Source organism: Odocoileus virginianus, chromosome 6 (genome assembly GCF_023699985.2).
Source record: "Odocoileus virginianus isolate 20LAN1187 ecotype Illinois chromosome 6, Ovbor_1.2, whole genome shotgun sequence".
Classification (NCBI taxonomy): Eukaryota; Metazoa; Chordata; class Mammalia; order Artiodactyla; family Cervidae; genus Odocoileus; species Odocoileus virginianus.
The window spans coordinates 1,296,286-1,311,539 of NC_069679.1; the positions used below are offsets into that span (position 1 = coordinate 1,296,286).

General features: G+C 46.5%; 1 protein-coding gene across 2 annotated transcripts in view; it reads left to right on the forward strand.

The window, feature by feature from the left end:
* The first annotated feature begins 755 nt into the window (after positions 1 to 755).
* Positions 756 to 15,254, forward strand: part of IQGAP2 (IQ motif containing GTPase activating protein 2) — a 296,977-nt gene continuing 282,478 nt past the window's right edge. For both annotated transcript variants that reach the window (XM_070468567.1, XM_070468568.1), the window contains exon 1: positions 756 to 864. In XM_070468567.1, the coding sequence (XP_070324668.1) occupies positions 819 to 864 (46 nt within the window). In that variant the 5' untranslated portion in view covers positions 756 to 818. The remainder of the gene's footprint in view (positions 865 to 15,254) is intronic.

The following is a 15,254-nucleotide window of genomic DNA, read 5'->3' on the forward strand; positions in this document are numbered from 1 at the left end:
GCCACAGTTCTGTACTTGGGGGCGGGGAGCGGGCCGAAGGCGAGCCCAGGATGGTGTTTTGAGTGGTTGCTCGGGGAGTGTTTATCTTGTCCCTCCAGCAGACACACACTCTCAGTTTCTGGTCATGAAAGGGGAACCCTGTATTTTATAGAAAAGGAGTCACAGAAACAACGTTTGCAGCGAAAAAAAAACAAAAAAATGTCAAGGCGCAATCTCCCCAGAGGAAAAGGAACCACGCTGTTTGTCCCTCTGTAACTGAGCAACACCCCGGACGGCTGGGGCTGGCTGTATCTTCTGCGGTTTTTCTTGCTCTGTTCCGCGGAGGTTCACTTCCACCCTCTTAAGGCTCCATAAGTGAAAAAGCAGGCGGGGCGGCCGCGGGCCCCAGCTGCAGGGGATCCCGGCCCAGGAGCCGCGCAGCCCCCTCCTCCGAGCCCGGGGCCGGACGGGGGCGGGCCCAGGCGCCCGGGCGCTGCGCCCCGCGGGCGATAGAGGTCGCTGCGCCGCGGCGCGCGCTCCCACCGCCGTGGATAACGGGGCAGGGCTGGAGGGAGAAAGGAAACCTGCCCGGGAGGCGGCGGCGGCGGCCCAGAGCGAGCGGGGGAGGAGAGTTCACTTTTGCCCGGGTGTCAGCGCGCGGCGGCGGCTGCGGGCGCTGACGAGGGCGCACCGAGCGAGCGGGGCGCCTATCGCGGCGGCCAGGAGGGCACAGCCAGAAGCCGGATACAAGCGCGCCGGCGGGGCGCGGAGCGGCGAGCCTGGCCAGCGAGGGGAGCCGCGGGGGGCGCGCCCCGGGCGGGCCCCCAGAGTTTCGCAGGATGGCCCACGAGGACCAGCCGTCCCTGCAGAGACCTCGCTATGGCTGTAAGTCCGCCGGGCGCGCGGGAATCCGCTGACTTTGGGGGGCGGGGGCTTTCTCCTTCAAGGAAGGCTTGGAGAAGCCGGGGGAGCCGAGTGCGCGCCGCAGAGGAACAGGAGGGCAGCGGCTGGGTGGCTGGCAAAGTTGGGAGTTGGAGTTGCAAAGGCTAGTGAGCGGCGTCCTCCGGCTCTCCCCACAAATTCATAATACCCAGCTGACACCCCAGTCCCTCCCCCCCTGCACACCCCACCGTGGCGCTAGGCAGAACTGGGTCTGCGCCCTGAAACACACCGAGTTGGGGGTTTAGGGGTATCAGGTGAGGATCCCGCGGAGCTCCCAGCCGTATTGCTGGCTCGGGCCAGGGGGTGGCGTTAGGGACCCGATTCTTCCAACTCAGAAGGGGAGGAAAGTTTGCTTGTTGTGGCTACAGGTGGGCTCCGTAAGCAGTGTGCCCGCGCATTCTGCTAGTGGCAGCGTCGGCGTTCCTGGAAGGGCTGGCATCTCCCTACGCGGCTCCCTCGAGCTTCACCTGGGCCGCCGGAGCTGGGAGTCCTTTCCTGCTGCAGCTGAAAGGGGCACCTCCGGTCCAGTTCCTCCCACCGCCCCCCTCCTTCCCGTCCCCCGCCTCCCCTGGGCCCTGCGGGGACTGTGCGGCGCACGGGAGGGTTGCAGCGCCGACAGGACGCGGCGCTGGGCTCCTTGGGATCCGGTGGGAGCCGCGTGACTTGAATGAGACCCTGCCGATTACCCGCCAGGGGCTACCCTCAGAAGGACGTTGCTTTGGCCGATCGTTAAGTGGATAGAGCCAGATTAGATCCAACCACGTGGCTTCATGTGCAGAGTTCAGAGTCTTTACCAAACATGTGCCAGGAAGTATTTCCTTTAAAACAAACAGAAAGTTGGCGCATTCCCTCTTTCTCAACAAAGTTGGCCCTGTCAGTGAACCCATGGTCACAGATCACAGGTTAATCTTTTGCCCGGGCTGGCCTTGATGGCAGGGAGGTAGCAGGTTTGGGTTAAGGTGGTGATTCCTGCTGCAAGGTTATGTTTTGTGGTTCTGACTTGTGAGGGCCACAGGCTTGCCTCATAAAAAGGTAGTAGTCAATCTGCTCACCCTGGCTTCTGTCCTCGTGGGCCTTCCAAGGGAACATCAGAGATGAGAAGTTTTCCCAGGTGACCTTTTCTGTGTCAGCCAGCGAGGCGTCAGCTACAGCCTGTGTCCTCTAGGGAAATGCATTTAACTCTTAACCCCAGGCCTGCCCTTTGCAGCCTGAGTTTGCACTTTGCTAAACCACTCAGAGGGCAGAGTTCCTTGAGCTGGGATGTGTTCATCCAGAGGGATGTCAGGCATCGTCACATTGGTGAAAATCCTGGATATGTCAAGCACCCAGAGAGTCTGGCAGCTTCATTGTGTCAGATTATAAGATGGTCACAACGGGTGGAAACTAGGCGAGTATGCATTGAAAAAGGGGGTTTGATGTCATGTCTTAAACCATGATCTGTTTGATGTGTTGTGCCTCACTAGTTGAGTGTGCCGGGCAAACTTAGAAGAGCACAATGCATCAATTTCCACCCATTTCCCTGCATGAGCATCTGTGATTGAGCTTGGTTTTCACTAAATGCACCTGTGGTTTTAGAGTGCTCCTAGACATGGCTGTCAAGTAGGTTGAGATCCCGCAAGTGTGAAAAGCATTCTGTGTAGCCACTTTCTTTGGAAATTCTCATCTAACTTTACTTTTGAGCTTGATGTAATGAGTGGTGTGCCATCTATTTGGAATCCTTCTCCCCAGGAAGGCATTCCTTGGTCACCTGACATAGTAAAAAATGGAAAATAGTTGCGAATTTCCAGACTTTATGACCACCCTGAACTCTTAAGGCTTTAACACAATAGCCTATTATGTCCTTAAAATGAACACTTCTATGATTTTGATGCCAGATTCATAAATGGTATATGTTCATGGATTCTTTTTATTGCATTAAAAATCATTATTTCGTTTAAAAGGTACAACATCAGCCAAATGAAACCCCAGATCAACAGCTACATTTAGAGATCTCCTGAACTAAATGGCACTGTTTGAGTTGAGTGTCTTGTTAAAGGAGGTCATTTGCTGTTACCACCATTTTCCTCCAAAGTAGTTCTAGAGCTGAAGGTGGTGTGTGTATAATGTATCTGTGTGCTCGGTTGAGTCCGACTCTTTGCGACCCCATGGGCTGTAACCCGGCAGGCTGCTCTGTCCAAGGGGTTCTCCAGTCAAGGATACTCAATGGATTGCCATTTCTTCCTCCAGGGGATCTTCCTGACCCAGGGATCAAACCCGAGTCTTTTGTGTCTCCTGCATTGGCAGGCGGATGCCTGCCACTGGGGAAGGTTTGTATCATACACATCGTGTATTTCAGATGTTCTCTTTCATGGAGAAGTTAGAAAAGCAAACAGGCTTTTCTATTCTGTATGAGGACAAATAACACTTACAGAACAGAGCCTGAATGCTTTTGACACACACGATGTAACTAAAAGGGAACTTATTATGTTGCTATGTTCCTTCATTCAGGATAGTCCATGTACTTAATCCAGCAATACTAGTGCTGGTCAAATACTGTTTGGGGCTGTACTTTTGGGTTCTCCCCTCATCACATTCAAACTGAAGGAAGTAATTGTTCAAGCTGGGGGATGGGCAATCACAAAGCAATGAGATAGTTTTCCTAGTGGACAAACAAATGGAAAAGTGGCTTCACAAATATATGTGTATATATATATATTTATTAAATACAGTTGATTTACAATGTGAATTTCCACTGTACAGCAAAGTGATTTATTTATATACATACATTCTTTTTTGTATTCCTTTTCATTATGGCTTATCACCGGATATTGAATATAGTTCCCTGTGCTATGCAGCCTTGTTGTTTATCCATATATATATATATATGATAATTTGCATCTGCTAATCCTCAACTCTCATTCCATTCCTCCCCCACCCTCCCTTCCCCTTGGCAACCATAAGTCTGTTCTGTCTGTCCTCACAAATATTTTTAGTCATAGCATCATTTATATAAAATGATGCAAGATCTAAATTCCTGTATGTGTGAGGATGTTCATAGTTTATTTTAAAAATGATGTCTTGTGGGATGCACCTTAGTGTTAATAGATACTATCTAATGTCAACTATCCATGCAAAAGGGGATGGCATAATGTATTGGAATATATGGTTTCTGGCTTTCTGGGCCTTCTGTCAACACAGAAAGACCAGAGACTACAGGATTGTATTTGCTGTGTTGTAGTATAGGGCAGTGCTTTTTCTTGTTTGTGGGTTTGGTGAGTTATGGGTTCAATGAAATCTCAAACTATACCAAGCAGGGTTCATCCCCAACATTTAAAGATAAGCAGACTCCCTATTGGGATATATATATATATTCTCAATATATACATCCTATATATATTGTAGTAATTTCAATTCCAATGCTGCATATTCCTAGTAAAACATTTAAAAACAGCTTTTTGGTATTTGAATTAAGCTGTTACATTTGTTTTAGGTCTGGGCTGATGTTCTGCCATCTCTCCTCCCCTTGAATTGACATTTATTTCAGTAATTCTTGTACAAAGTAAATTAGCTCAGTTCAGGGCTGTTATGGTGTCTGTCTTCTCTACCAGGCTGAGGGTCTGTGAAACACCACATCGTGTGTTGTTCTTGAGGGATTTCTCAATGAGTTCTTCTTCAAGGTTCCCTTCTCAGATTTCTGACATGCGAGATTGCTCATGTCTTCCTGATTTGCGCATTGGCGCACTGAATTAAAACTAAATAGACTTCTGTTTGATCCTTGCTGCCTCCACATTGACCACGTCCTTTGGCAACCTGTGAAGTTATTTTCTGAGATGGTGTTTAGTTGCTAAGTCATGTCCAGCTCTTTTTCAACCCCTTGGATGTAGCCCACCAGGCTCCTCTGTCCATGGGATTTCCCAGGGAGGAATACTGAAGTGGGTTGCCATTTCCTTCTCCAGGGAATCTTCTTGACTCAGGGATAGAAGCTGAGTTTCCTACATTGGCAGGAGGATTCTTTGCCACAGAACTACCAGGAAAGCCCTTTAAGACATCACTACAGAACAAAGCTGGAGTATTAGCTCCCTAATCAATTCTGTAGAGTTGATCTGGAAACAGGGGAAAGGCGAAGCCGCTATACTAATTCAGACGTGAGGAGAGCATTATATTACAGCCAGAGAGTCTTTCTACAGTCAAAATTAAATGTAAGTGGAACTTATGCTTAGGTAATGATTTGCAAATAACTTCCATGCTCTCGCAACAAACTATGATGTATTTGCTGAACACGCTGCCACCATGATCTGTCAAAAGTTTTCCAGTTATTTGACAGCTTAAAAGACCAGAGATAGCAAAGAGGGGCCTTGTGAGTAACATGATTTTGCTCATCACTGATGATCCAGTCAAAATTTAAGTGCCTCCTGTGGGTCAGTAATTAATGTGTCTGTGCCAGGAACTGTGGTTTTCTACCCTCTGCAAAATCACGAGAAATGTTGTAAATGATCAGTGTTTCACTCTTTGTTTCTGTTAAAGAAGTGTAACATAAGCCCAGCATGGGTGTGTTTGTGTGTGTGTTGCAGGGGAAGGTTCTGGCTGGTACTTTTAGTGTTTGATGCTCTTGTCTGCATAATGAGATTTCCAAATCACCTGGTGACTGGTGTGTTTCGGTGGTTAGCACTAAGCCTCTTACTGCTTTCCCAGTGCTAGAAAGTTAAGTTCTGAACTGTTAATCTCAGGTGTGTAAAACAGGTGTGTATTCACACCTGTGTTTAGGGCAGCTTGGTTCTAACAGTCTGTGTTTTTCTTTGAAGATGGAGGAGGGGTGTATGCAGTGTTGCCCTGAGATGCAGTCTGTAACAGACAAAAAATCAAGTTCCTCCTACATGCACTAATGTTGTGGTTAAGCTTTTCAAAAGGTGCTTTCAGGTCACCAGCTAAAGTGTTCTTTTAGCATTTTAACTTTAATCACATATGTCCTCAGCCCAAATGACTTGTTTGGGAGCATTTAAGCTCGTAATACCCAGTTTGTTGGAGAACTTAGCGTTGTTTCAGGCGTTAGCAACCCCTTTTTTCTCGAGGGAGCCATTCGTTTGCTTTTGCCCCTCACCTTCCCACGATATAAGCTTTTCAACAGCTCATTTTCTTTACAAGGTTAGTATACCACCGGATCTAGTGCCTACCAAGTCTACATGGCACCCAAAAGAGAAAGAAAGGCCATCCCACTTCTAATCTGAGTCAGGTAAGCCTTCCAGGGTAGGCACTTCAGCACGTGGTGTGGAACTGAAGTTGGTGAAGTTACCAAGTATTGTGTGTTTCATGTGCTATTGTCACCATTTCCTTGTTATTACCTCCGAGAGGACCAGTGGTTTTCCCTAAGCTGAAGCCCATGACAGTGTCTCAAATCCGCACGGCTAACCGGTGACAGGGGCTGGCGGAGGGGGGGTTGGAAGCTGATGCTGTCAGACCCATCAGTCTTTCTCACCAGCTGTTGCCAATTTGCCTTCTCTGACTCATCAAAGGAGGTGTCCTTCCTTTCTGTCTGTTTCAGGTGTTTGTCCTGATTTTATCAAACTGCAGAAACCTGTGGCCATTTGGATAGCGTGCTCTTTTAAAAGTAGGTGGACAGGATTCTCTCTAGTTTATTTTACTCTTTTATCCCTCCAAGGAAAAGCATCAAAGAATACATGGGCTTTTTATAGCATATATCCTGGCTCCATCCAACCATTTTATGTATATGTAGAGACATCCCTTCTCATCGTGAGGCACTGAAATGAAAGAAAGGCTTTTCTGTAATATAATGGTATGGTCCGATGATTCCAAATAGGATAATTTGTAAAACACACTTTATTACATGTTCTGTGTTAGTCACTCAGTCATGTCCAACTCTTTGCAACCCCATGAACTGTAGCCCGCCAGGCTCCTCTGTCCATGGGATTCTCCAGGCAAGAATACTGGAGTGGGTTGCCATGCCCTTCTCCAGGGGATATTACACGTACTGGCCATGCATTAAAGCCTAGGGTTGATGAGACATCAGACAGAAGTTTGTAGTGGGTTGACTGACCAATGAGCTGGTGCTTTTTCACTTTACCATTCCATTTTGTTTTTCTCCCTTAAAAGGCAGAACAATGTCAGCGAAGTGGCACAAGGTTTGGTATTGAGTAGATGTGAGTTTAAATCCTGACTTGGCCATTAACTGCCTGAATAGCCTTGGGGCTTTCTCCTATACCTTGAAGGATGATGTTTTACATTCCTGTGACAGTGGCCAATGTGGTTCCTGCCAGTTCAGTTCAGTTGCGTCTGACTCTTTGCGACGCCATGGACTGCAGCACGCCAGGCTTCCCTGTCCATCACCAACTCCCAAAGCTTGCTCAAACTCATGCCCATTGAGTCGGTGATGCCCTCCAACCATCTCATCCTCTGTCGTCCCCTTCTCCTCCCGCCTTCAATCTTTACCAGCATCAGGGTCTTTTCCAGTGAGTCGGCTCTTCTCATCAGGTGACCGAAGTATTGGAGTTTCAGCTTCAGCATCAGTCCTTCCAATGAACACCCAGGACTGATCTCCTTTAGGATGGACTGGGTGGATCTCCTTGCAGTCCAAGGGACTCTCTCAAGAGTGTGCAGCCCTGGCACATAGTACTAAAATAAACATATAGCGGTGATTTCAATAATTGAGTACCTGACACGTACCACACATTGGGGATGAAGGAAAATGGTTACAGCTTTACACTTTGTAAGAGTCTGGGAGTTGAAGAATAATGCCTATACTTTTATTGGTGTACTTCCAAATTCCATGGAAGTGAAGACACAAGTGAGGGATTTGGATGGGGAAATGGGATGCCTCATGAAGGGTGTGACCACAACCTTGAGGGAGGTCCGCAGGATAATGGAAAGGCATTCCAGTGTGTCTGTGTGGCTGTTTGGTGGGGATGGTGTTTCGGTGGTGTGGATAAGTCCTGTGGAGGGAGGGGTGGCAGAGGGGAATTTATCATAGAATCCTTTATCTGTAGGCAGCAAAAGACTGTTAGTGCTGTCTTGAGGATAGCAGCTCAATCTAGTCTCTCCCTGAAGAATCGTTTTGTTCTTTGAGAGGCCTTTTTTTTTTTTTTAACTTTTCATTAGATTTTATTGGCAGGTGACCTGGTGAAGTGGGGGGTGGTGTGAAGGTGGGTGTGGTTGGAATGCACAGGGCCTGGAGCAGCAAGAGGATGGGTGAAGTTTGGGGGCGTGTGTGTGTTCTTGTATGTGTTGGGGGGGTGCCCTCTCTCTCATTGCTGCCCTCTCTCTCATTGCTCAGAGAGGCCCATTCATCACGCTTCTATTTTTACTGGTCAGGTTTGTCACATAGTTTCACTTAGGATAGTGATGGTGAAGTCGCTCAGTTGTGTCCGACTCTTTGCGACCCCATGGACTGTAGCCTACCAGGCTCCTCCATCCATGGGATTCTCCAGGCAAAAATACTGGAGTGGGTTGCCATTTCCTTCTCCAGGGGATCTTCCCGACCCAGGGATCGAACCCGAACCTGGGTCCTCCGAATTGGAGGCAGACACTTTAACCTCTGAGCCCCCAGGGACAACAGCTAACTTAGGATAGGCTGGATGTAAACCCTGATGATGGCTCTGGAACTGATGGCATCCGAGGAACCCAAAGAGAGGTAGATCTGGAGCCTCGCTGGTGCCCAAGAGATTCCAGCCGGTAGACAGCTCACTCTAAACCATTTCACAAGGCAGATTCTCGGAGTTCTCTGAAAACAGGTTTGTTTGTTTGTTTGTTTTAAAGAGAGAATGTATTTATAGCAGGCTAGGACCTTGACAACCAGATTATCTAGGGGGTGGGGCTTCTTCCACCTTTCCCCAATTCATACAACTCATACTCCCATGACTTAATGATGATTTTTCTTATCAAATTTCACTGGAGATTTAGGGCATCCACAAGATGAACATCTCAGCTTGGTTAAAAGTGGCAAATGCTGGGTCTCCAGCTCATCAGCAGGCCCTTCCATTTGACCCCGCTCTCCCTGGACTGCCGCCTGATCTTACAGTCCTGAGTGGTGCGTGGCCCTTCTTTCCAAGGTGCCCGCAGGCACTGATGCCTGTTTGTGGAGTCAGTGCAGTGGTTTTCCTGCACTGACCGCAGAGCTCCCCTGAGAACCTGCTGGAAAGCTGCAGGCCCTTCCCCACCCAGACCTTGTAAGTTGTTTTCCGCAAGCCCTCCAGGCACTCCTGATACAACTTCAGATGCTGTGGTGCTGCAATGCAAGGGTGGAAAAGCATTCCTAATACACAGATTACCCTTTCCACAGGGCTGGCAGGTTTTTGTCAAGTAAGTAGAAACACATGAGCATGTTACTGAACACTTTATTTACAGTATTCCTTGTGTGTGTTTGATTTTGAGCACACACAAGCACCGCATACAAACCCTGGCATTGATTTCTGTCCAGGTTTGTGTTTACTATATAGGATCTGTTTCAGTATGGCTTAAAGATGGCTTTTCTCCCTTCTGGGAAACAAATGTGATTTAGACGATAAAGTCCCAAATCTCCACTGACTAGGGATTAAGTGACGTCAACTCCCCAGAGATTCCTAGGGGTAGGTGGTGCTCTCTGGAGCCGCGGGAAGGCTGAGTGAGCTGGATAACCTGTTTGTGTAATAGGAAGGTCTCAGCCCTGGCCTTTCTGGACTGTAATCCTTGTAGGGGTGGGTGGGGCTGGACAGTAAGGTTTGGAAGATATCTTCTTCTTGTTTTTTTTCCCCTCCACGGCAACTTAAAGGTGTTTTTCATTCATTCACAACTTTGAGGTCAGTTGAGTATGTTAGCAGAGATACTGTTTGATAGGAATTAGTGCATTCAGACCGTGCCCACATTACGGGAAACTATTGGTCTGTTTTTTTGCTCTTGATTAAAGATAGAACAGTCCTCTGATTTTTTTGCTTAGGATCCCCAAAGAGGACGACTTTTAATTGTTCGCCTTTTCCTGTTCCTCCTGAATCTCTAAAGAAAGACACTGTTATATCTTTTTTTAAATTTTTTTGCAAATTAAGGTATATGTGGTGGTGTTCAGTCACTAAGTCACGTCTGACTCTCTGTGGCCTCGTGGACTGCAGCATGCCAGGCTCCTGCCCTCCACTGTCTCTCCAAGTTTGCTCAATTTCGCGTTCATTGAGTCGGTGATGCTGTCCCACCATCTCATCCTCTGCCGCCCCCTTCTTTTGCCCTCAACCTTTTTAAGGTAGAATAATAGTTCCTAATAATTTTGCTTCACTTATTTTATTGCCTTATTGTGAACTCAGTCTTACATAATGCTAAGGCAATTCCTTAGTCATCTTCTTATAAATGGACTTGATTTACATGTTATTGAAGCAGCAGATCTTTAAAATACTTAAGTAATGCTTAGGTTTAGTACCTAAGTGGTAACCTGGAACCCTGGTACCTAGGAAGACACTCAGACTATATTTGCTGTTATTACAGGTTTTGCTTCATTGTATTGCTGGTCTGAATGAGGAACTTGTTTCTTTTTATCTTTAGTTAAATTAAAGGTAATCTCAAGAATTTGACTGCCAGGCAAGTGTTTAATGTTGAGTTTAGACTTGCCTTCACCCTCTGTGGAACCTGGGCAAGTTACTTTAATTTCTCTGTGCCTCCGTTTCCTCTCTGGTAAAGTGCCGATGGGAAAGTGCGTGCTCAGAGGGTTAAATGATTTAATACTCTTTCAGAATGTGTCTCCATGGCATCAGCACTTGAATGTCAGGGGAAGGGTATTGCCCTCATCTCAGCTGCCTCTTGCCTGCCTTCCCACCTCATTGCCCTCATCTCAAGTTAACAGAAAATGGATTTAAAATCTTGGCTCCATGCACATTTTAAAAAATTTACATATAATTAATGCAAACATCCTGTGCTTTCTTGAATGTATATACTCACGGGAAATAGTTATCTCTGTGGAGATGGAGTGGGTCTGTCAATTTGGAGACCAAATTCTTCTTCGTGTATACTTTTGTAAAAACAAGCAAACAAAAGCAAACCTAACATGCTCTATTGTTGAATGTTAACAAATAAAGTTGGATGATGGGTTGGATTTTTGCGCTGCATTTTTTGGTCATCTTAAAAGTGGTTGTGAAATTGACACTAGCATACCCGAGTGAGGGATTGTCGCTCTGCAGCTGCTCGGCATCCTGTTATCCCGATCAGGGTTGAGCTGATCATTGCTGCGGGTTGCAGAGCCCAAGCATTCGTGATACTATTGAGATGGGAAGGAACTGCTTGAAATAAGTATTCATCTTTATGCCTAGTTCACATTGTGGAATCTGACTTCAGTGAGAGGGTCCTCCAAACTTCTGGTCAACCTAGTGCTGTGGGGATTTAGAAGAGGGGTTGAGGAAGAGGAGGAGGAAGTACGCTGGTTCATTGGACATCCCTTAGGTCTTACTGCCTCTCGAAGAATAATGAAGCTTTAGATTCATGGGCCTAAAGTTGAAGTGAAGCTCACCCTATGGGCATAACTGGAGTGTTATGGATGTAGAGAATGCGTTGGATGTAGAGAATCTTGGTGAAGCTCAACCTATGGGCATAACTGGAGTGTTATGGATGTAGAGAATGCATTGGATGTAGAGAATCTTGGTGAAGCTCAACCTATGGGCATAACTGGAGTGTTATGGATGTAGAGAGTGCATTGGATGTAGAGAATCTTGGTGAAGCTCAACCTATGGGCATAACTGGAGTGTTATGGATGTAGAGAATGCATTGGATGTAGAGAATCTTGGTGAAGCTCAACCTATGGGCATAACTGGAGTGTTATGGATGTAGAGAATGCATTGGATGTAGAGAATCTTGGCTGTTTCTTGTGTCCCCATAGTCAGATTGCTCATTCATTCTGGTTTCCCTGCTTTCTTCTACCAGTTTTTCTTTTTTTCCCATACCAATGTCTCATATTAACCCTTTTGATTCAGCATTAGCCAGACTTGACTGCTTCCTCCCTGGGTCCTTGGCTATGTCCATCACTTCCACATTCTTTGCCTCAGCCCGGGGCTGACCAGGCAGGTTTCACAGGGTTGGGGTGAGAAGTTAGTCACATCGTCAGCTTCACGGAATATGAGTTCTCCTTTCACCCACTCCCTAAACTCTGCTCCCCGCCCCATATCAATCCAAAGCCTTGCTCATACTGAACTCTTAGAAGGTTTTTCTGCGAAATGATCATTACACGGCCGATACCAGTAGGCTCTTAGTTTTTTTCTGCTAATGAGGTTTATTTTCCAAAGCAAAAAACATTCATTTAAAGAGAATGTATAAAGAGACAGTTACCTGTCCATGAGAACCGGGGACACAAGAATCCTTTGCTTGCTTTGCATTGCTTCTGGGGACAGTTTCAGCACTTTCCTCCTCTGTTCTGCAATAGACTATACGCTGTTGTCAGTTTGAATCGACCTACAGTTTGGAGGATTGTGCTGACGTGTTATTCTTCAAAGCAGGCTCCGATTGTAACTTTTCACATTTGACTAGTGAATTCTGAGAAAGAAATGGAGCTTATAGTGTGCTTCTATGAAGTAGTTTTGAAATCTCTGCAAATGTGTACCTTTGATCTGTAGAACAAACAAGATCCAGCAACCAAACAGGAAGATAGACTTAACCTATGTACTCGTGAATACCTCTGGAAGATTATGCAAACATTTTTTTAGAAGTTGCCTTTGGGGAGAGAAACTGAGGGCAAGGGTGAGAATGAGAAGGGCGGCCCACTCCAGCTTCTCACCTGGAGGATCCCATGGACAGAGGACCCTGGTGGGCTGCAGTCCATGGGGTCGCAGAGTCGGACACAACTGAGCAACTAACTCCACCCTATGAAGGAAGAGTGGAAGGCAGGGCCGCTGGGCTCATTTGGGAGTGAAGAAATCTCCCAGGGCCGCTCGGTATCAGCAGTGGGGCACCCTCTTAGGTTAATTGCACATCTTTTGATTGTTATACATGCTGTATCACATCTCAGTTTAGAGTTTGTCTAATTCCTAGTTGTCAACCTCACTGCCCATTATAATCTCCAGGGGAGTGTTTTCACAAAGAAAACACTCTTTCTCTGAATCCTGTGCCCCAGATATGCTGTTTGTTTTGGGGTAGAGCATAGATATTTTTATTTTTTATTTAAAAAATCTTTGAACCCTTAAAACCACAGAGAACAATGTTTAGAAAGTCCATCTCTTTCCCTTGGCTTCACCAGCTATCCACATCTCCCCACACTATTGCATCTGCAATCTGACAGCTTAGCCCTAAATACCTCACCCCTATCACAGGCCAACAACAAGAATATTCTCTTCCACAACCCCCTCCTCATGCCTTCAAGTCCACCATCCACTTTTAAATTCTACTTGAAGATTTTCCTCAACTGAACTTAATAGCCTTTTTTGAGGGGAAGTCGGGGGATGGGAGTGGATCCAGGGTCCGGTGAAGTTTCCCGTGTTTGTTTCCTTTGACTGTGATCCCCACACCCCATCCATCCCCACCAGCCTTGCCCATGCTGGCTCTGTGCTTCTGTTGACTCCCCTAAGAAGCACAGGTGCATTTCCTGGCATGAATGCTTCATGAGTATCAGTGTTGCCCCCCCGGTGCATCAGAGGTCCGCTGTGTCTACCCTCTTACTCCTGATGATGAAGATATTTTAAAAGATCTCCACAGGAGATTCCAGGGTGCAACCAAGATTTGAAACTCATTTAATTAATTAATACCCCTTTCTGTGTCTATGTGTTTCCCGTAAAATACACAAGCTAAAACATACCGTTTTTAAGTGTAAGTTCAGTGGTAAATGTATTCACATTTTTGAGTAACCTTCCCCAGAACTTTTTCATCTTCTCAAGCCGACACCTGTCCCCGTTAAACAGTAACTCTCTCATCCCGTCGCCTCCCGTTGCCTGGAGCTCACCTCTCTCTCTCTGGTTTTGACTGCCCTGGACACTCCATGTAAGTGCAGTCATGCAGTCTGTTTCCTTTGGCAGCTGACTTGCTCCACTTCGCTCATTGTCCTCAAGACTCATCCGAGTTGTGTTTAGTCTGTTCATCTGTCGATGGGGAGTTGAGTGGTTTCCAGCTTTTGGCTCTTGTGAATGATGCTGCCATGAACACAGGTGTACCAGTGTCTGTTTGAGTCCCGGCTTTCACGTCCTTCGTGTGTGTACCCAGTAATGGGATTGCTGGAACACGTGGCACTGCTGTGTTTAAATTTTAGGGGGACTGCCCCACGTCTCTCACTTTTTGGTTAAGTGTGGAGGAAGCCTCAGCAGGGTCACGTATCTTCGCGTTCAAGGGAGTGCTCAGCTGGAATGCAGGCCTCTCAGCTCCTGTCCAGATCACCACCACGAGAGCAGTTGTGGGTCCATGTCGTCTCCATAGGGGATAAAGACCAGCGTCTGGCTGGGGCAGGATTTATTTCTTTGCAACCTCAAGTGGAATGCAGGACAAGGGTTTGCGTGTAGTATTTCATTTACGTTTTGTATAACTTTTAAGAGAGTGTAGTTTTTGATTGATAATTTAAATAGTGTTAGTCCATAGACAAGAGGCTGCCTTTGAGCTCTGTAAGTAGTGGATAACTGGTTGCCTCTCTGGGATATGTAGGATTTTTAAAATAGAATATTGTTTTATTTTGTTAACCTGGCTCCTCCAAATACCATTAACCCTCGAACAGCACAGGTTGAACTGTCTGGTCCACTTGTACCCGGACGTTTTCAAATAGTAAACGTCGCAGCAGTACACTGTCCTTGGTGAGTTGCATCCATGGATACAGAAGGGCCGACTGTGAGTTATATATGATTTTTCAGGTGCAGAGGGTTGATGTCCTGAAAGCCATGTTGTTCAAGGATCACCTGTATTAGCTGTGTGACCTGGGGCAAAGTCATAACTTCCCTGATTCATGCTGTTCAACTGTAAAATGGGGGTAATAATAATGGTCAGACTTGAATGAGTTAATCTACATAAAAATTCTGTGTCTGGTGCCGAGAAGGGGCTCGTTCAGTGCAAGCAATTAATGTAACATTTCTTATCAATTTCAATCATGTTATTTAAATAATTGCAATCATCCTTGCAAGTATTATCTGGAATGCTGGCATTTTTTAAATGAGTTATGACTATTGTACTAGACTTGGCGTCTCCATTTGGCTGTCTTGTGGCTAGCAGACAGCGGCTTCTAACTTGGTGATTTTACCCAGAGTGGGAGGTGGCAGGAACCTGGAAGCATGAGGGCTCTAGAACAAGTATGGGCTGAAAGTAAGGGGAAGCCGTTCCCTAAGGGCTAGTGTCAGTCATGTTTATACACTGCTAGGGCCATGGGATGCAGAGTAAGAAAGTCTTCGGGAGGATTCTGGCTTAGGTGGAGCCAGGCCTAGACAGCCGGCTCT